At 46.7% G+C, this 22,054-nt stretch overlaps 1 protein-coding gene across 9 annotated transcripts in view; it reads right to left on the reverse strand.

The window, feature by feature from the left end:
• The window catches only part of LOC119966499 (partitioning defective 3 homolog), a 939,848-nt gene that overhangs the window by 192,691 nt on the left and 725,103 nt on the right, over positions 1–22,054 (reverse strand). For 2 of the 9 annotated variants that reach the window (XM_038798289.1, XM_038798288.1), the window contains exon 22: positions 858–877. The exons of the other annotated variants lie outside the window; for them this stretch is intronic. In XM_038798289.1, coding sequence (XP_038654217.1) covers positions 858–877 — 20 coding nt within the window. The remainder of the gene's footprint in view (positions 1–857; positions 878–22,054) is intronic. 9 annotated transcript variants of the gene reach the window in all.

Below are 22,054 nucleotides of genomic sequence, written 5' to 3' on the forward strand. Positions count from 1 at the left end.
CTGCAGGGTTGGGAAGAGGAACCATTGCAGGTGACTGTCTGGCTACCACTGAATGGAGAATGGAAACCAGGTGAGTGCACTCCCATCCAACTGGATGACACTAAGAGGCATTGGAAGAAAGAGGGGATTGAAAAGGATGATGAGACATCATAGATCGTAGAATTTACAGTGCAGAAGGAGGCCATTTAGCCCATCTGATTTTCACCAGCTCTTGGAAAGAACACCCCACTTAAGCCCTCACCGCCACCCTATTCCTCTAAACCAGTAACCCCACCTAACCCAAGGGCAATTTAACATGGCCAATCCACCTAACCTGCACATCTTTGGAATGTGGGAGGAAACCGGAGCACCCGAAGGAAACCCATGCAGACACGGGGAGAACGTGCAGACACCGCACAGACAGTGACCCAAGCTGAGAATTGAACCTGAGACCCTGGAGCAACTGTGCTAACCACTCTGCTTCCGTGGTACCCATGTTAATTTATCACCTTAACGGTCACAAAGAATATCTTCAAAACAGCCATTTTGGTACTGTGAACAGGGATTACAAACCTGATTGGGGGCATTCCAAAATGAAAGGACAGGAAAAATGGGTAGGCAATGACAGGCTCAGGGGACATGGGGGAGAAACTATAGAAAGACGCAAGATCAGGACTGTGGAAGGAGAAAAGTGGCCATAGAGACGAGGAGAAAGGAGGGAAGGAGCAGAGGCAGTTAACTGCATTGCCTTAGCTTAGAGACACAAAAGGAATCAATGAGCTCTTCGTTCTTGTTGGAACTGGGGGGAGATGGGGAGGAGACAGGGCAGAAGGATTAAAGACGACAGTCGGCAATAGAGAAAAGCCGCCGAGGTTTACCTTTGCATTCCAGGATGATCCTGATTTAATGAGCAGCAACAAAAGAACAAACAGAATACAAAATGACATATCAAACGAAAAATCAAAAGTGGATATGAAAATAAATAAGAACACTGTCTGGCTAAGGCAGCAAAATATCTGGATTTGACAATGACTGGACAGTGCAAACTCATTTGGCAAACAAGAGCAACATAGTGTTGCAGCTCAGTCGGGTTCAGTATTTTACGATCCCAGAGTATGTTCTAACTGGACGGGAATATTACAGGATGGAACCCTGACTCAAAAGACCATAACTTTTACTTTTTCTTTGTAAAACGTGGAGGAACAGAGTCACAGGACAGGCTCTGAGAGAAATGTTCCCTCTCCAATTAGTTCTAACAAGAGAAAAAACATTACTAAATAGGAAATGTTGTATTATGATACAATATGTCAATACTCCCTCCTTAGTGTAACAATTACACAAAGCTTTTGGAATTAACATGGATTACAGCACATCTTAATCATTAACACGAAGTCCCTTTTACACACACAAGATGACTGGACAAATATACTCTTCACTCTGAACTGGACAAATATACTCTTCACTCTGAACCCCAAGTGAATGTTTGTGGGCGTCTCCTCAGAATCCCCCTCCCCCCCCCCCCCCCCAAGATGATTATCACGTGAGAGTTTCCAAACTCCACTCCCAAAATACGCTTTAAAATCTTCCCTCAATTATGCTTTCCCTTATTTGTTTGCATTCTGAAATCCAGTCCAGGTTTTATGAATCTTTTAACCCAAGCTTCTGCTCCACTTCTAACATGGAATCCAATCCAGGATTTTACACCATCTCCTTTTAGGCTTCCTTTGCCTTTAACAACAGCTTTTACACAAACTCAGAGATCCAAAAACCGATTTCCATAATTATTTCAACTGATGTTGGAACCTTCTCTTCATTTCACTAGTTTCCTTAACTAGCTCCTCTTCAGATCTCTGCACTTGTTTTCTGAACCATTACTCCATGGTATGGTTTTTCTCGCAAAGTTGAGAGAAATGTTCCGTTTCCAAACTTCTTAACCAACTGTTTCCAGCAGAGCTGTGAAAGCTGCCTTCGCCCTCACCGTCCATCTCCAACTACCTACAAATTAGGTAAACAAGCTTCTCTACTGTACAAGGCCCTAGTTGCTAAGCAACCCCCACATCCTTATGCCTTTTATTTATTTGTTGTGCTGTGGCCCTCTCTAAGCACAACAGAAACAAAGTTGGAACTTAACCAACCCTAACACAATGTTCAGCATGAATCTAACTATAGATTTTACCCTCCTAGGGACAGAAACATTAAATTAAACCCACTTAAAACTATACCGTAATTGTAATGTTTACAAAACTACCTTTTGTTTTCTGAACACGTAGCAGAACTGGCACTTTAGACTCGTAAGGTCATGAGTTCAAAGCCCACTCCAGAGGCTTGAGCACTTATTCGCAATTGAAATCTCAGTGCTGTTACTGGGGAGAGCTACACAGTTGGAGGAGCCACCTTTTGGATGAGACGTCAAACAAAGTTCCATTTACCCCCCTCAGATGGACACCATAGATCGCTTGAAAAGTTTTGAAGAGCAAGGAAATTATTTTTTCAACCAGACTCAATAGAAAAGATGGTCTGATCACTAATTCATTGCTGTCTCATTTCTCAACAGTACAAAAATGACTACACTTCAAACAGAAAGTACTTTACTGGCTGTATAGTGCTTCAGACATACTGAAATCATGAAAAATGCTACATATTTGGATTCAATAGAAATAAGCAATCTAGAAATATAAAACAGGCTGCAGGTTTAACACTATTGCACAAAGTTAAAATACCCCCCAAAGAACATTAAAACGATATTAGAAGTACGTAGTACAGTTGTATTAGACTGAGTGGTGCACGTACCAAAGTGCCAGCAGGCTTTTGATAAGCTAATGGCCCTATTCCTTGCTGCAACAATACATGTGTGATTGCATAAAAATAACGCTGATTTTTAGCTGACCCTAGTTATCATTGAACCATGCAGCATAAAACAGAACCTGCCAAATGTTGAAGTTACCAAGTAGAGACCACAGGAGAAAGAAGTCACAAATTAACAAAATATTTACACTGAGAAGTATTCTGGACTTCACGAATTGGAGGAAACCACTTTAAATTCTCGGAATCCAAATAACTGAAATGAAACTATGAGCAATGATGAAAGTAGAAAAATAATAAAAGATCATAGACTGAAATTCAATGTTGTATAAAAGCAGGGTCAGCTTTTCACATGTTGCTTAATAAACAGAAACGGAACAGAAATATATTCTTTCACTAGCGCGGCCTGAAATTGTAACAAAGCACAAGTACCCCGGAATGAAAACGCAAGACGTGGGAATTACGTGGGCAAAAAGATTAAGAATTAATTCTTTCAAATTTGACATATTATATTGGAGCATGGCCTGGATGCGAACAACCAACTAAATGTTACAGCGACTAAGTTATGTCCAGAAGTATAGAGAGCACGATTGCAATAATCTGGCAATAATTACCACACGTTCATGAATTTATACCAAATACAAAATGCTGGAGATGTTCAGAGATGGTGGGCATCTGAATGTTAAAAATATAATTGGTTTAGGTGGAACCCCTATTGAGAGGCTACAATCAAGGGACAAGCTAAAATGCTATCTTTCTCTTTCAGATGCTGACCAGCCTGCTGAAATTACAGCATAGAATCATAGGAGGAGGCCATTTGGCCCGTCTGCACCGGCTCTTGGAAAGAGCACCCTACCCACGCCCACAGCTTCCCCCTATCCCCATAACCCAGTAACCCCACCCAACACTAAGGGCAATTTTGGACACTAAAGGCAATTTAGCATGGACAATCCGCCTCACCTGCACATCTTTGGACTGTGGGAGGAAACCGGAGCACCTGGAGGAAACCCACGCACACACGGGGAGAACGTGCAGACTCCACACAGACAGTGACCCAAGCCGGGAATCGACCCTGGGACCCTGGAGCTGTGAAGCAATTGTGCTAACCACTATGCTACCGTGCTGCCCTAAGGATTTGCTGAAGAGAGTCAGTTGGGATGTTGGTAGCGGTGGCATTTATTTCAGCTTTCCAGCATTTGGGGATTTTCTATCCATCTCTTCGTCTAAGAGGAGTACCATCAACGTCTCAGTCCGAAAGCAGCTCGAACGAAGAGAGGAATTCCAAGTGCACCTCACAACTGATCTGGAAAATCTTCACAATTCCAACCCCATTTCAGTACAGTACAATGGGATCAAATGAAGTCAGCGGGACTAGACTCCTCTGCCCAGACAACTGGGCTCAAAAGTATCATCGTCAAATCAAATTATATTTAAATACGTGACCTCTGGGAACAAAAAGAGCGGCTTTCATAGCCTGGCAGAACAAGCGAAAGTCTCACTCAAGAAGTCAGCATTCCATCAACTCAGGGTTGATGCCAAAGGCACATCCAGAAGATAAAAGACAAGTGGTGGGAAGATAAATCCCGAGAGAAGCTGCAATATGCTGATTATCACGATGTGAAGCTTTTTTGAAGCCACTCGGGCCATTTATGTGCCGAGGTCAAATGGACAAAATCTCCTTTTCTCCCAGGGTGGTGTTTCTCCTCTTCAAGGTGACAATACCATCCTGCGAGTGTTGGGCAACAAGGTCCGCAAGTCAACATCAGTCCGAGTGAACAAGCTGCTGCCACCACGTTACTGTACTGCAGTGAGACCTGGACTGGGCATCAGGCTTATATAAGGAGCCCTTGAGAAACTCTATCAGCGATGCCTTTGCCACATCCTCCGGAATCAATGGGAGGATCATTGAACAAATGCTGGTGCATTTCTTGAAACCTGCTCCACAAGGTTTCAGGCAAAACTCCTATAAAATTAACTTTGATGCACTGCTGGGCGCTATGTCTGGATGGCCCAAAATTGTCTTGCCAAACAGGCCCGGTTTTCTCAACATGTCAAATGGCTGATGTTCCAGGAGAGATGAAAGAAAACACTTCATAAGACATGCTGAAACTCTCCATGAAGCACAGCAGCATTAACTTTAATGACTGGCAGTAGTTTGCCGTTAATCATTCAGAAATTGATAAGTTGCCCATCAACCTGCATCATCTTTAAATCCGATCGCCTTAATGATAAGGCAGAGTGCCAGCAGAGGAGTTTTTTAAAAAATCCGGAATTGCAGTTCCCACTATCTTGTGGTACATCCTGTCCTATGTGCCAAAGATACGTGGGTCAAGATTCAACCTGCTCACAAACATGACGACCTGCAGCAGAAACCTGCAGCCCGACGTAGACATTATCCTCAAATTGACAACTGACAATGATTCATCGCCAACATATTTATGTAGTACAGCTACATCAGATGGCAAGATTGACAAAGTAGCAAACAGCAGCTGTAAGGGCATTAATTAGGAAATTCCAAAACAAATGTAAGAAATCAACTATTTCTAAATATATCCGTTGCGTTTGCTGAGAGGGCCATGTGACCTGTTTCTGCATTATTTCTGATTTCATTGCTGTATACAGACTCTTTCAGATGAGGATGACTCAGTCAGTGAGAACTTCCACAGCATGGAATTCAATGGTATTGCCTCGTCTATAATGGTGGATGGTGGGAGGTCAGATAACCAAAAATAGATCAGGTGACCACTTTTCCAGAGTAGCCCCTTTTCCTGCAAGTGTAGCTGCAAGCTCCTCTTACTGCATCTTCATTTTCCCATCCCACTCCCATTCTGACAACTGTTGCTTTGGCCAACTACACTTTTCCGATAAAGCTTAAAACAAGTTCAAGAGCCAGAATAAAAGTATCTTTTCCATGAAATAGACCATTGATTCATTCTCATTCTTATGTGATCACTGATCACGTTGCTGGTTGGGCCATCATTTAATACCCATCCCTAAATACCCTTGAGATGGCGCATTGCCTTCCTGAAACTGCTGCAGTCCATGTGCTGTAGGAACACCAACTGTGCTGTCAGGAAGAGAGTGCCAAGATTTTGATCCAGCGGTAGTGAAGGAATGGCGTCAGGATGGTGTGTGGTCTGGAGTGGAACCTGCAGGTGCTGTTCCCATGTTTCTGCTGCCCTTGTCCTTCCAGGTGATAGAGTTCATGATTTCTGGAGTAGATGCTGAGAAATGATGTCAACTGGCATCGATCGTTAGGGTCAATAATCAGAACATACAGAATTAAACATATTTGGCACAAAGTCAGGATGGAGGAGAAATAAGGAGAAATGTTTCTACTCAGTGAGTAGAATCTAGAATGCACCAGTTGAAGTAAAGTGCTGCAAATAGTTTCAATTTCAAGGAAACTGGGTACATACTTGAAAAGGAGAAATTTGTAGTGTTATGAGCAAAGAGCAGGGACCAAATGTCAGCTTTTTCAAAGAGCCAGCAAAGAAACAATGGGCTGAATGGCATACTACTGTGCGGTATCATCCTAGGATTCCCGTCTAGTCACTTGTTCTTATAAATGTCTTTAATTTCTCTCGTGCCCTTTATGGTCTGATGTTTAAATTACGTCAGCCATGAATTTAGGCACTTCAAAGGACATTCTCATTCTTCTCTGCTATGTGCATTTACTCCACCCCTGCTCCTTTGTTCTGTCCCTTGATGCATGCTGTTAATTTGTCGTATCTTCCAGTTCTGACAAAGGCTCTACATCTGAAACATTAATTCATCTGTTCTCTCCACAGAGATTGACCAAACTGCTGTGTTGCCAACATTTTCTGTTTTGTTTCAGTTTTCCAGAGCCTGTAATTTTTTGTGATTTGTTTTTGCAAATGTATTGATTTTGTACCCAGCACCAAAGGAAGGAAAGGAACATATGTGGAAGGGATGTGGACAATAAAGCGTCTACTAAAGCTAATGATGTTGATACAAAGAGACTCCAAAAAGGCAGGGCAACTTATATCCTACAAAGGGAAGAGAGGATGAGAAAGAGTTTAAAAAAATGATCATTCCTTCAAAGACACTAGGCCAGCACCAATTGCCCATCCCTAATTGCCCTTAAGATAAAAAGCATCAGTTGGGGGACAGACTGGGTGGAAGTGGGCACTAGGAAATATACTGAGAATACTTACAGGAAGTGCATGTTTTTGTATCATTCACAGACCTTTCATTTACATAATTTATTCAAGCATAGGGACCAAAATGAGTTCCCCATCGTTGGTCCTCAGAAATATGTCTGAAAATGCTGGAAAAACAAGGTTTGTCACAAAATAAACATACATTCTCTCCTTAAACTTACCAAAACTATAAAATTAAAGATATTTTGAAATAAGAAACTGGGAGATAGAATTGGGCCTATCGGATAAGGGTAGGAACATTGCAGTATTTGGCAGTCAGCAGAAAAGACATATCTAACAATTGATGAAGTTAATGATATATAGTGTTAAAGAGTGGGCAACTGCATAGATTATCATAGAATTTACAGTGCAGAAGGAGGCCATTTGGCCCATCGAGTGCGCACCGGCTCCTGGAAAGAGCACCCTACCCAAGGTCAACACCTCCACCCTATCCCCATAACCCAGTAATCCCACCCAACACTAAGGGCAATTTTGGACACTAAGGGCAATTTATCATGGCCAATCCACCTAACCTGCACATCTTTGGACTGTGAGAGGAAACCGGAGCACCCGGAGGAAACCCACGCACACACAGGGAGGATGTGCAGACTCCGCACAGACGGTGACGCAAGCCGGAATTGAACCTGGGACGCTGGAGCTGTGAAGCAATTGTGCTATCCACAATGCTACCGTGCTGCCCAAAGGAAGTTATGAAGCTACATAGTTACTGGGCTGTATCTGCTAATTATTTCAAACATTAAACACAGCAAATGGCCACAAGAGATAGTTTCCTGTGATAATGGGTAGTATTGGGATTCAATGTAGGTCATTCTACATCAGTTGATTGATATTAGTCAATTAACACAAATAGTTGATTGATGTTGTATCATCATTGGCCCAGAATTTGCTGGTGAAATACCTGGGTTTAATGTTTTTTTTAAATGGGATGTGGGTGTCACTGGTTAGATCCGTGTTTATTGCCCATCCCCAAATGTCCTTAAGAATGTGGTAGTGTGCTGCCTTCTTAGACCAGTGCAGTCCATGTGCTGTAGGAATCTGACAGGAAGTTCCAGGATTTTGATCCAGCAACATAGTTCCCGGTCATGATGGTATGCGACTCGGAGGGGAATTTTGCTGCTGCTGGTGTCCCCCATGCATTTGCTGCTCTTCTGCTTTTAGGTAATAGAGGCAGCGGTTTTCAAAGGTGCTGTTCAAGGAGCCTTAGTGAGCTGCTGCAGTGCATCTTGCAGATGGTACACAATTTTGTTGCCACTGTGCTTCAATGATGGAGAGAGTGAACGTGTGTGGATGAGATGCCAATCATGCTGGCTGCTTTGTCCTGAATGGTGTCAAACTTCTTAACTGCACTCATGCAAGCAAATGGAGAGTAGTCCATTATTCTTGACCTGTGCTTTGTAGATGGTGGACAGGCTTTGGGGAGACAGGAGGTGGGCTACTATCTGCAGAATTCCTAACATCTGCCCTGCTCTTGTAGCCACATTATTGGTTGGTACAGTTCAGTTTCTGATCAATGGTAGCAGCCAGATAGTGGGAAATTCAGCAATGGAAATTCCATTGAATCTAAAGGGGAGATGGTTAGATTTTCACTTGCTGGAGTTGGTCGTTATCTGGCACTTGTGTGGCGCGAATGTTACTTACCACTTAATCAGCTCAAGCTTGGATATGTGCAGGTCTTGTTGCATTTGGAGATGGACTACTCAACTCATTATCTGAGGAGTCGCAAACAATGCTGAATATTATTCAAGCATCCTCACTTCTGACTTTATGATGGAAAGAAGGTCATTGGGCAAGCAGCTGAAGATGGTCGGGCCTAGGACACAAACCTAGCAACTGTTGTGGTGATATTCTGCGACTGAGATGATTGACCTTCAATCACCTTCAACCAGCGGAGGTATTGCCCCCGATTCCCACTGAGTCCAGTTTTGCTAGATCTCCTTGACACCAAACTCAGACAAATGCTGCTATGATGTCACACTCACTTCATCTTAAGTTCAAATCTTTTTTTTTATTAATAATATTTTATTAAGGTATTTGGAACATTTTATAACAGTAACATGAACAATGACATCAACATGGCAAAATAAACATCCCCCCCCAGCCCAATCTTCACGCACCTCAACCATACAACAACAATTCCCCCCCCCCCCCCCCCCCCCCCCAAAAACCAGGGGCTGGTTTAGCTCACTCAGCTAAATCGCTGGCTTTTAAAGCAGACCAAGCAGGCCAGCAGCACGGTTCGATTCCCGTACCAGCCTCCCCGGACAGGCGCCTGAATGTGGCGACTAGGGGCTTTTCACTAACTTCATTGAAGCCTACTCGTGACAATAAGCGATTTTCATTTTCATTTTCACTTTGGAATACTGCATCTGCTGACATTTTAATTTTCCCCGAGAAAGTTGATGAACGGCTGCCACCTCCGGGAGAACCCTAACATTGACCTTCTTAAGGCAAATTTTATTTTCTCCAGACTGAGAAACCCAGCCATGTTACTAACCCAGGTCTCCACACTCGGGGGCTTTGAGTCCCTCCACGTTAACAAGATCCATCTCCGGGCTACCAGGGAGGCAAAGGCCAAGGCGTTGGTCTTTTTCGCCACTGAACTCCCGGACCTCCGACACTCCAAAGATCGCTACCTTCGGACTCGGCACCATCCGTGTTTTTAGTACCGTGGACATTGCCTCAGCAAAATCCTGCCAAAACCCTCTAAGATTCGGGCAGGCCCAAAACATGTGGACATGGTTTGCTGGGCTTCCCGCACACCTCGCACACCTATCCTCAACCCTGAAGAACTTACTCATCCTAGCCGCAGTCATGTGTACCCGGTGGACTACCTTAAATTGTATCAGGCTAAGCCTAGCACATGATGAGGATGTATTAACCCTGCTTAGGGCATCTGCCCATAGCCCCACCTCTATCTCTCCTCCTAGCTCATCCTCCCACTTGCCCTTAAGCTCCTACACCGGAGTTTCCTCCGCCTCCAAAAGCTCCTGGTAAATATCCGATATCTTCCCCTCCCCCACCCAGGTACTGGAAACTACTCTATCCTGTATCCCCCATGGCGGCAGCAGCGGAAAGGCCAGCACCTGTTCTCTCAGGAAGTCTCGCACCTGCAAATAGCTAAAATCATTCCCTGCTGGCAATTTAAATTTATTCTCCAAAGCTTTCAAGCTGGGAAAACTCCCGCCTCTAAATAAATCCCCCCATCCTTCTAATTCCTGCCCTTTGCCAACTCCGGAACCCACCATCCAGCCTACCCGGTACAAACCTGTGATTATTATAAATCGGGGTCCAAACCGATGCTCCCTCCACTCTCTTGTATCTCCTCCATTGCCCCCAGATTCTCAGAGCCGCCACTACCACCGGACTTGTGGGGTATCGGGCTGGCGAGAACGGAAGAGGTGCCATTATCAGTGCTCCCAAACTGGTGTCTTTGCATGACGCCGCCTCCATCCGCTCCCATGCTGACCCCTCCCCCACTATCCACTTCCTAATCATGGCTATATTAGCCGCCAAGTAATAATTGCAGACGTTCGGCAGCGCCAACCCACCCTCCCCCCGACTGCGCTCCAGCAACACTTTCTTCACTCACGGGGTTTTACTCGCCCACATAAAACCCGAAATAATCTTATTCACCCGCTTGAAAAAGGCCCTTGGGATGAAGATGGGGAGGCACTGAAAGACAAACAGAAATCTGGGGAGGACCGTCATTTCCACGGTCTGTCCCGTGATAACGGCCAGCGATAACGGGAGCATGTCCCATCTCTTAAAGTCCCCTTCCATTTGTTCTACCAACCGGGAGAGGTTTAACTTGTGTAGTGCCTCCCATTCCCGGGCCACCTGGATTCCCAGATATCGAAAGCTCTTTCCGACCATTCTAAGCGGCAGCTCTCCCAGTCTCTTCTCCTGCCCTCTTGCCTGAATTGCAAACATCTCGCTTTTCCCCATGTTCAATTTATACCCTGAAAAATTGGCAAATTCACCCAAGATTCGCATTACTTCCTCCATCCCCTCCAACGGGTCCGAAATATACAAGCGCAGGTCATCTGCGTAGAGCGAGACCCGGTGCTCCATCCCTCCCCACGCCCCCACCCCCCCCCCCCTCCCAAACCAGCCCTTTCCAGTTCCTAGAGGCTCTTAACGCCATGGCCAATGGCTCAATGGTCAGAGCAAACAATAGCGGGGAGAGGAACACCCTTGCCTCGTCCCACGGTGTAGTTCAAAATACCCCGACCTCAGCTGGTTCGTATGCACACTCGCTACTGGTGCCTGATAGAGCAACCACACCCAGTCAATAAAGCCCTCACCAAATCCAAACCTTCCCAGTGCCTCCCACAGGAGCATGATCCGACACTGCGATGGCCGAGTACTCGGTATTAACACCCTTCTCAGAACAAAAAGGTTGATGTGGGAGTATACCTTGTGGACATATGAAAAAAAGGGAAACTCCTTCGTCCTCGGCCATGCAAACCTCCATGGGTCTACTCCTCCCATCTGTTCCATAAAACCCTTCAATTCCTTTGCTGCGGCTGGCCGCCTCCCTAACCTGGATTTTGACCGGTCCAATTCTGGATCAATGACTGTGTTGAAGTCGCCTCCCATGATTTAAGTCTGCGATCTTACCTAAGACTCGCCACATAAATTCCACGTTGTCCCAATTCGGAGCATCTATGTTCACGAGTACCACCAGCACCCCCTCCAGCTTCACTCTCACTATTATGTACCTACCCCCCTTGTCTGACACGATTCTCCCTGCCTCAAATGCCACTCGTTTGCTGATCAAGATCGCTACCCCCCTGGTCTTCGAGTCCAGCCCTGAGTGGAACACTTGGCTAACCCGCCCCTTCCTCAATCTCGCCTGGTCTGTAACCTTTAGGTATGTCTCTTGTAGCATCGCCACGTTCACCTTCAGTTCCCTTAAATGCAAGAACATGCAAGCCCTCTTGACCATCCAATTCAGTCCTCTCACGTTCCATGTGATCAGCCTGGACGGAGGGCTTCCAACACCCCCCACCCGACCACCACCCCCTCCGCCCCCCCCGCCGACTAGCCATTACCCTTTTTAGGCCAGCCTCGAGCTCGCACCCTCCGCTTCCTCGAGTCCCCACTTGGGCTGTCGCCGTTCCCGACTCTCATTTGTCCCCTAGTAAAAGTTCCTCCCCTGTCAGCAAAGCAGCTCCCCCCCCCCCTTGCAACAACACTAGAAACCCAATCGCCCAAGTCAAGCTCCAGCTTAACACCTGCTCAACCCCCAATGCGCTTCCGAGAGTCAGCTGACCCATGCTGACTCGATAGCTCCCGCCCCTGGCACCAAGCAGTCTGTCTCCCTATTGTACTCTCCTCTCCCCCCCCACCACACATGAATAAACATTTTAAAAGCATCACATTCCCCAGTAAGCAAACAACAGAAAAAACAGTGAAGAAACAGTCACTTTAGAAAAAGTCACCCAAAAAGCAGAACTAAATTCAAAGCCCATCCCCCACCAACAAGGTCCCTGCAAGACAGACCAACCTTTAACCATCCATACAGCCCATTATTTCACATAGAGCTACTTAAATTTATGCAATCCAGCACCACAAATCGCTGCTACAGTACTTCTCCAAGGCTTAAATGTCTTTTAATTCGCCTCCAGCTTAATTTATTTAATAAAGGTCCATACTTTGTCTGGCGTTTCAAAGACAAAGTCCCATTCCTCATGCGTGACCCACAGACGGGCTGTGTACAGCATCGCAAACTTCATCCCCTTCTTAAAGAGGGTAATTTTTGCCCGATTGAACCCAGCTCGCCTCTTGGCCAAATCCACTCCCAGGTCCTGATAGATGCGCAACTCATAGTTCTCCCACTTGCTGCTCCATTCTTTCTCGGCCCACCGCAAAACGTGTTCCTTGTCCATGAAACGGTGACCATGGCCCTTGGCAGCTCATTCGTTCTGGGCTTCCTCGTGAGGTCTCTGTGCGCTCTGTCCAACTCCAGGGGCCGAAGGAATGCCCCAGCGCCCATCAACCTCTCCAACATGTCCGTCACGTAGGCCCTCGCATCTGATCCCTCACTGCCTTCAGGGAGGCCAACAATTCTGGGATTCTGCCTCCTGGATCTATTCTCCAGGTCTTCCAGCTTCTCTTGCATTCTTTTCTGGCGGTCGTTCATCATCCCCACCTTGCTTTCCAGCACGGTTATATACTCCTCATGCTCGGACAATTTTTGCTCGACCTCCTGGATCGCTCTCCCCTCCTGGATCGCTCTCCCCTGGGTTTCCTGATTCTGAATCACTTGATCAATCGAAGCCTTAATTGGGTCCAGCGTGTCCTTCTTCAGCTTGGTGAAGCAATCCTCAAAAAACTTCACCAACTGCTCCGTCGACCACTGTGCCATCTCCCTTGCTCTCCGCCATGCTGCCCATGTTACCAGCTCTGCTTGCATCTCCCTTATAGGACTTTGTCTTCTCACACAGCCACTTCTGGTCCAATTCTCCGGATGGGGATTTCTCCTCACTGTCTCACTCTTCACTGATTTATCCCATAAAATCTGGAAAAAAACGAGGGGAAAAAGGTCCAAAAGTCCGTTACAGGCGGGAGCTATCAAATGCGCGACCGACTCCGCCATGGCCGCCACCGGAAGTCGAGTTCAAATCTTTTGTCCATGTTTGAACCATGTTTAAGGTCAGGAGCAGAACCCAAACTGTGTCAATGAGCACGTTAATGCTGACTAAGTGCTGCTTGATAGCACCATTAATTACCTTTTCTATCAATGCTGATGATCGAGAATAGATATGGTATTAATTGACCGGGTTTGATTTTTCCTGCTTTTTTGTGGATGGGACGAACCTGGACAATTTTCCACATTGCCTTGTAGATGTCAGTGTTGCGGCTATAGTGGATCAGCTTAGCTAGGGGGTTGGCAAGCTCTGGAGCACAAGTCATCAGTACTATTGTCAGAATGTTGTCAGGGCCCATAGCCTTTGCAGTATCCAATGCCGTCAGCCATTTCTTGATATCATATGGTGTGAATCAATTGGTTGGAGACTCATTAATCCCGACAGTGCAGAAGAAGGCCATTCGACCCATCGAGTCTTCACTGGCCCTCCAGAATAGCAACCTAACTGGGCCCACCTTGTCCCAGTAGCCCCACCTAAACTTCTGGACACGAAGGTCGATGTTCAGCCTTATTAAAAATCAAGTAACACGGGGTTAGGAAGGAATGGCCTGCTAATATCTGCAATTTTCTGGATGATTTGCTCCACTCTGCTGCCAGCCGCCCAAAAAAGGCAGTTTACCCTCAACAATTAATATGTAAAGATTAAAGTAATTGACTTAAATCATGTAAGAGTACTTAAAAAGCGGAGTGAACCAGTCAATGAAAATTGATGGAGACTGAAAGCAGAACTTTTTCCAAACTCATACACCAATAAAAAGAGCGACAATGCACAGCACAATTCACAAGTATGAAAAATGAGAGTTTTCTGCAGTTGTTCTGATCCTACATTAACTCTCAATGAAACTCTCTACAAAGTTGGGGCTGCTAGTTAATGGTGCAAATATCTATTGAATGAGGAGATTTATGTTTCTGCAATTCCATCAACCTCTCCAACCCAATAGGGGAACAACTGAAACTGGGAGGTTAATCCTACAGATGGTAAATTGTTGTTAGGGCTTTTCAAAATTTATAGAGCAATTTTTTTCTCTCTCACCTTTTTCTTCGTGTCTCTTCTACCTTCTATTAATCTAATCTGAATTCTTTATTTCTCTTTCCTTACTTGTTTTGACATAAATCTGCTCTATTTCCTAGTCAGTCATCGCTGTCCCTTTCTCCATCCTTAAATCTCATTGATTAAGGGAATACACAGTTTATTTCATCATTCAGCGAGGTCTCAAATGCCTTTGCTGCACAGTTATCAGCTCACACTTAGAAACTTAGACGGCAAAAATGCTTTTGAGATGAAGGGCAAGGGAAAAAGTATAACTCACATGGCAAGCTGCAGCAAATTCTGGGCCACCGAACTTAAAAAATGACAAGCTATTTCACAAGAAAATGTACTAGTTTATTTATTATTTTTTTTTAAAATAATTTTTATTAAGATTTTCAAAAACATATGAAAAACAGAAAATAACAAGAAAACAATATTAACAACAACAAAAAGAAAAACACACTAACCCCCAAAACCAAATCCCCCCCCCCCCCAGTAACTACAACAAGAAATAGATAAACACCCGGCATATTCAATAAACACATACACACATTTCTCCCTTCCCCCGAAGGCAGCCCAATAGTACCCACAGAGGTTGGGCAACGCCAGCCCCCCCCTATCCCTGCCCCGCTCCAAAAACACCCTTTCCACCCTCGGAGTCCCATGCGCCCATACAAATCCCGTAATACTTCTGTTGACCCTCCTGAAAAAGGCCTTCGGGATAAGGATGGGGAGGCACTGGAACAGGAACAAAAACCTTGGGAGCACCGTCATCTTGACGGACTGCACCCTGCCCGCCAGCGACAGCGGCAACATGTCCCATCTTTTGAACTCCTCCATTTGCTCCACCAGCCTAGTGAGGTTAAGCTTGTGAAGGGCCCCCCAGCTCCTAGCCACCTGGACTCCCAGGTACCAAAAGCTCCTCCCTGCCCTTTTCAGTGGGAGCCTACCAATCCCCTCCTCTTGATCCCCCGGGTGCACGACGAACAGCTCACTCTTACCCAAGTTGAACTTGTACCCAGAAAAGCCCCCAAATTCCCTCAGGATCTGCATCACCTCCGGCATTCCCCCCCACTGGGTCCACCACATAAAGCAACAAGTCATCTGCGTATGGCACTCGGTGCTCCTCCCCACCCCGCTCCTCCTCCAGACCCCTCCAATTCCTCGACTCCCTCAACGCCATGACCAGGGGCTCAACTGAAAACGCAAAGAGCAATGGGGACAGGGGACACCCCTGCCTCGTCCCCCGGTACAACCGAAAGTACTCCGATCTCCTCCTATTCGTGGCTACGCTCGCCATCGGGGCCTCATATAGCAGCCTCACCCAACTAACAAACCCCTCCCCGAACCCAAACTTTTCCAACACCTCCCACAAGTACTCCCTTGCTGCCTATTCCAGTAACCAGCTCCTCCAGCTCAATCGGCGCCCCCAGCCCCTCCACCTGTCCCTCCTCCACCTTCGGAAATCTCAGCTTATCCAAAAAGCGCCCCATCCCCCCCCCCCCACTGGGGTCTCGGACCGGTACAATTCCCCATAAAAGTCCTTGAAGACCCCATTAATGTCCACCTCCCTTTGCACCACATTGCCTCCCCTATCCTTAACTCCACCAATCTCCCTGGCCGCGTCGCGCTTACGAAGCTGATGCGCTAGCATCCTACTCGCCTTCTCCCCATATTCGTACACCGCTCCCTGTGCCTTCCTCCACTGAGCTTCCGCCTTTCCGGTGGTCAGCAAGTCGAACTTGGCCTGAAGGTTACGTCGCTCCCCCAACAGTCCCTCCTCCGGAGCCTCCGTGTATCTCCTGTCCAACCTCACCATCTCCCCCACCAACCTCTCCCTCTTTCTTTGCTCTCCCCTCTCCCTATGGGCTCGGATGGAAATCAACTCCCCTCTAATCACCGCCTTCAATGCCTCCCAAACCGTCTCCACCCGGACCTCCCCATTATCATTGGCCTCTAAGTACCTCTTGATACACCCCCGAACCCGCCCGCCCACCTTCTCATCCACCAGCAGTCTCACCTCCAGGCGCCAGAGTGGGCGCTGGTCCCTCTCCTCCCCCAGCTCAAGGTCTACCCAGTGCGGGGCATGGTCCGAAATGACTATGGCCGAATACTCGGCATCCTTCACCCTCGAAATCAGCCCCCTGCTCAGGACAAATAAAATCGATCCGGGAATAAGCTTTATGCACGTGGGAAAAAAATGAATACTCCCTGGCCCTCAGCCTCACGAACCTCCAAGGATCCACCCCTCCCATCTGGTCTATAAACCCCCTCAACACCTTAGCCGCCGCGGGCCTCCTGCCCTTCCTGGACATGGATTGATCCAATGGGGGATCCAGCACCGTGTTAAAGTCCCCCCCCAGTATCAGGCCCCGCGTCTCTAGATCCGGAATGTGGCCCAGCATGCGCCGCATAAAATCCACTTCGTCCCAATTTGGCGCACCACCCGCTCCCCTTGCAACTTACCGCTCACCATCACATACCTCCCTCCGCTGTCAGCCACCACCTTTAATGCCTCAAACAACACCCTTTTTCCCACCAGAATCGCCAACCACCGATTTTTGGCATTCATTCATTGCCCCGAATGAAACACCTGGCCTACCCAGCCCTTCCTCAGTCTAACCTGGTCCGCCACCTTCAGGTGCGTCTCCTGGAGCATAGCCACATCCGCCTTCAGCCCCTTCAGGTGCGTAAACACCCGGGCCCGCTTGACCGGCCCATTCAGCCCCCTCACATTCCAAGTTATCAGCCGGATCAGAGGGCTCACGGCCCCCCTCCCCTGCCGACTAGCCATAACCCTTCCACTGCCCGCCCCAGGCCAGCGCCCCCCGCTCGGCCCGTTCCCCACGGCGGCAAACCCCCACCCCAGCCCCCCCTGCATACTCCAGCTCCTTCCTGGCCATTTCAGCAGCAACCCAGTAACCCCCCCCCCCCCCCCCCCCCGGGCTAGGACCCCTCCCAGCCGCGTTACTCCCTCCGTAGCACCCCCGTGAGCCAGCTAATTTCTGCTGACCCCGGCAACTCCCACCACACTTCCGACTCCCCCCCCCCCCCCCAAACGGGGGACTACTCCTCCTCCCCCAGACCCATCAGCAGACCCTCCGCCCCCCACCTCCCGCTCTCGCTCGGGGGGAAAAAAGCCCACGCTTCTCAGCTCCAACCCCGCCCCCCTCCAGTCTCAGCGTGGGAAACAGAAGAAAAGCCCGCGCATTCCCTCTGCCCAACCCCGCCCACGCAAAAAAGACAGCACCCCACCCGCCCAAGAACCAACACACAACCAGCTTAAAACAGCATAAAACAACATGAAACAGAGACCCTTCCCACAAAAAGTTAACACAGTTATTTACAAACCCCCGACCCTCAGTCAGAGTCCAACTTCTCGGCCTGCACAAAGGCCCACGCCTCCTCCGGGGACTCAAAATAAAAGTGCCGGTCCTTGAAAGTGACCCACAGACGCGCCGGTTGTAACATGCCAAATTTCACACTCTTTCTGTGGAGCACCGCCTTCGTCCGGTTGTACCCGGCCCTCCGCTTAGCCACCTCCACACTCCAGTCCTGGTAGATCCGCACTACCGTGTTCTCCCACTTGCTGCTCCGCTCCTTCTTGGCCCACCTAAGCACGCACTCTCGGTCAGCGAACCGGTGGAACCGCACCAGCAGCGCCTGTTTGCTCATTCGGCTTGGGCCTCCTGGCCAGTATTATGTGGGCCCCCTCCAGCTCCAGGGGCCCCAGGAAGGACACAGCTCCAATCAGCAAGTTCAGCAAAACAACCACATAGGCCCCCATGTCTGACCCCTCCAGCCCCTCCGTGAGGCCCAGGATCCGCAATTCTTTCCGCCTCGACCGGTTCTCCATCTCCTCGAACCGCTCCTGCCACTTCTTATGGAGCGCCTCATGCATCTCCACCTTTACCGCGAGGGCCGCGGCCTCATCCTCTCTTTCGGAGGCTTGTTGTCGGAGCTCCTGGATCTCCACCCCCTGGGCTGCCTGCGTCGCCAGCAGCTAGTCTGCATTCGCCTTCAGCAAGTCCAGCAGCTCCACTTTTAGCTCCTGAAAACATCACTGGAGAGTCTCCTGCTGCACCTGCGCCCACTGCCTCCATTCCTTGAGGCCTCCGCCGGCCGCCATCTTGATTCTCTTCCCATCGCTTTTTCTTAGGCGCTGCCACCGCTATTTTGCTGGCCCCACTCCTGGTCAAGACCATAGACCACTGGGGATCCGCTGCAGACACCTTCCCACGTCGGGAAACGTCGAGCAAGTACCGCTGGGGGCCCTTAAAAGAGCCCAAAAGTCCGTTCCTGGCCGGAGCTGCCGAACGTGCGGCTTAGCGAAGCCACCAAAATGTATTAGTTTATTATTTCAAACATTTAAGTTGCTTCACAATGCCAGGCAGACTTTAGTGTGACGTTCAGTTACTAAAAAGGAAGTGGTATTTTAGGCATGTACCAGGCAGTATCAGACTGACACATGACCTGGGAGTTCATGCAACCTCATCATTTAATCTTTCAAAGTCTTTTATTTAACAATAGTAATGAACTTCACAGAAATTATGCGGAAATCAAGAACTTGCAAAGGCTCTAGAAGTGTACATTTGCACATAACGCTCGATAACTTAGAGGACGACTGAGAAAACCTCGCAAACATGGTTCGATCCAACATTTGGCCAACTATTAATAACCACACATCACTCAAAATAGAGTTGAAATAACAATCTCATACCCATCATCTGGGCAGCCCAAAAGACTCATTTTGCAATTATTGGCTTTCATCGGTTTGACGCACTCATTGTTAAGATACACAATAAAGTAAATTGCAACATTCCATTCAGCACGTGAAGTCAAAAGAAGAATAATACCATTACCATCTTTGACTGAATAGCTATGATGATAATGGCTGCGAGTAATTGGGCTCCAAGCAGCTCGAATTATCAGGGGTCTACTGCTACATTTCTATTAGTTTCTTTTGTTAGATTAAACCAGTGCAAGGATGACACAATAATTCAAAGCAGATCACATTACAAGACACACACATTTTAGGCAATCTACATGATTTTACAAAGTCTGTGTTCTCAAGCACAGTGCCATTTAATATGCATGTGTAGTAACACACACACACACAGCAAACTCTACTGTTGTTCAGAAAAGTGATCGAGTTTTGTACCTGTGAATACAGCACTGCACCTTTGTGAAGCCCGCACAATTAAGTTTTTAATGTTTGGACAATAAGGCATCTCTGCTATCAAGAAAGGTCACAAACTCGAAATGTTAACTGTTTCTTCCTCTACCAATGCTGCCCATCCTGCCAAGTATTTCCAGCATTTTACAGATCATTTTACAGTTCAGATTTACAGCATCCATACAATTTTCCTTTCTGCTATAAAGACATCTGGTGCAATAATTAAATTCAAGTGCAAATTAATCTTCATTTTGTGACATTGCATGATATCACTCATGCTGAATAAATTTGTTACTCAACTGTTCCACACGGGTAAATATTTCAACCATACCTATAAACACTATCAAGGGCAAGATGCTTTCCCCAATAAAGAAATACATGCAGCTGTTAGAAAGCAACATCTCTCCCACACAACACGTCAACTTGGAAACATTGAAAGGCTACCTGTTGTCAGAAGCTCTCACAAGCAAAATCCCCATCAAATTTGCAAACAATTATTGCAGGAATTTAAAGCACTTGCTGTTCCCTAGGTTGCTTCATTGAACATACTTCTGCATAAATCAACAATTTGCCAAAACAACAGAAACATATTATAAAGCAAATACTATTGTGTCGGCCAATGTTCTCACTTGCAAAATCTGCAACATCTGGAAGATGAATGTCATTACGACCATTGGTCTCGTCTTCTTAACATTTGCATACTAGATACAAACTGCTGAGCATTCTCCGTAATATTTACAAAATATTACTGAATAGCTGAATTCAAAACTTAACCGATTTCTTGACCGGCAACAGAAATGTTATATTTCGAACTATAACAACACCCAAACCTTTCAATTTTCAGCACTCCAATGAAGTCTGGATAAATGGCATGCTTGATTATAATAATAATAATAATCTTTATTGTCACAAGTAGGCTTACATTAACACTGCAATGAAGTTACTGTGAAAAGCCCCAAGTCGCCACATTCCGGCGCCTGTTCAGGTACACAGAGGGAGAATTCAGAATGCCCAAATTACCTAAGAGCATGTCTTTCGGGACTTGCAGGAGGAAACCGGATTCCGGCACCCCGAGGAAACCCACGCGGACACAGGGAGAACGTGCGGACTCCGCACAAACAGTAACCCAAACCGGGAATCGAAGCATTCAAACACTTCCCAAAGACCAGGTTACCCGACTCTCACACAGAGGGCCTTCGCACCTCACTGTTGATCATAAATTGTGGAAACTTTATTCTGGCCACCCAGAATATTCACTGCACACTGTGCCCTCATTTCATTGCCCTGATTCCGCAGGTGATAAGACTTCAATTTATCTCGTAAAATAATGGCGGTGAAGTTTCATTATTTCAACTTCACTTAGTTCTCATTACTGTAATATGAAGCTATTATGCTAATAGCTGATATGATCTGCCATCACTGATGATACATGTGTCTCCAGAACTCAGAGAGATAGATATCTCTGGAAGCAGCCATGTGCTCTTCTGTTCCTTTACATAGTTGTATGCCATTAATAAATGTTTGAAAGTTCTTGGATACCTTTTTTTCAGTAATCTCTATTAATACGCTGTGGACCATTTTAAATGATGCTTCAATTAGCCAGTGTAACTCGCACATCTTGCAGTCTCTATTTCTTGTTTAGTTACTTAGCAAGTGTATTGTTACTTTCTCCCCACTTTCCATGCCACAAATGATAAAGCTACTATAGTTTGACATGGTTACCAGAAGCTATAAATGATTACATTTCAGGAGGTGCCAGGCCCTAAAAAGATATTTTGAACATTTTATTTATTATTTTACTGCTGAATAAATGGAGGTTTGCGAGGTTATGCTCCTGACTGCCATGTTTTATATGGCAGTGAAACTACATCTCGCTCCCAGCAGGACAGAAAAAGCCAAGAGGACAGTAATTTTGAACTATCACTACCAATTACATTTATTTCCCAAAGTTGTATTGTAAATTTCTTGAACGCGGCAAGCTAAAGATTAGGAAGTAACTGGAAGGATTACCCTTAGGGCAACAGTAAACTTTCACTCAAACCAAAGCTGAATTAAAGGCTGGAGAAGGAGGCCCTTTGGCCCATGAAGTCTGCACCGACCCTCAGAAAGAGCACCCTACACCAAGGCCCACTCCCCTGCCCTATCCCTGCATGTCCATAACTCCACCTAACCTTCTGGACACTGAGGAGCAATTTTAGTATGGCCAATCCACATCTTTGGACATTTTCCAT

This window comes from Scyliorhinus canicula, chromosome 5 (genome assembly GCF_902713615.1).
Source record: "Scyliorhinus canicula chromosome 5, sScyCan1.1, whole genome shotgun sequence".
In the NCBI taxonomy this organism is placed as follows: domain Eukaryota; kingdom Metazoa; phylum Chordata; class Chondrichthyes; order Carcharhiniformes; family Scyliorhinidae; genus Scyliorhinus; species Scyliorhinus canicula.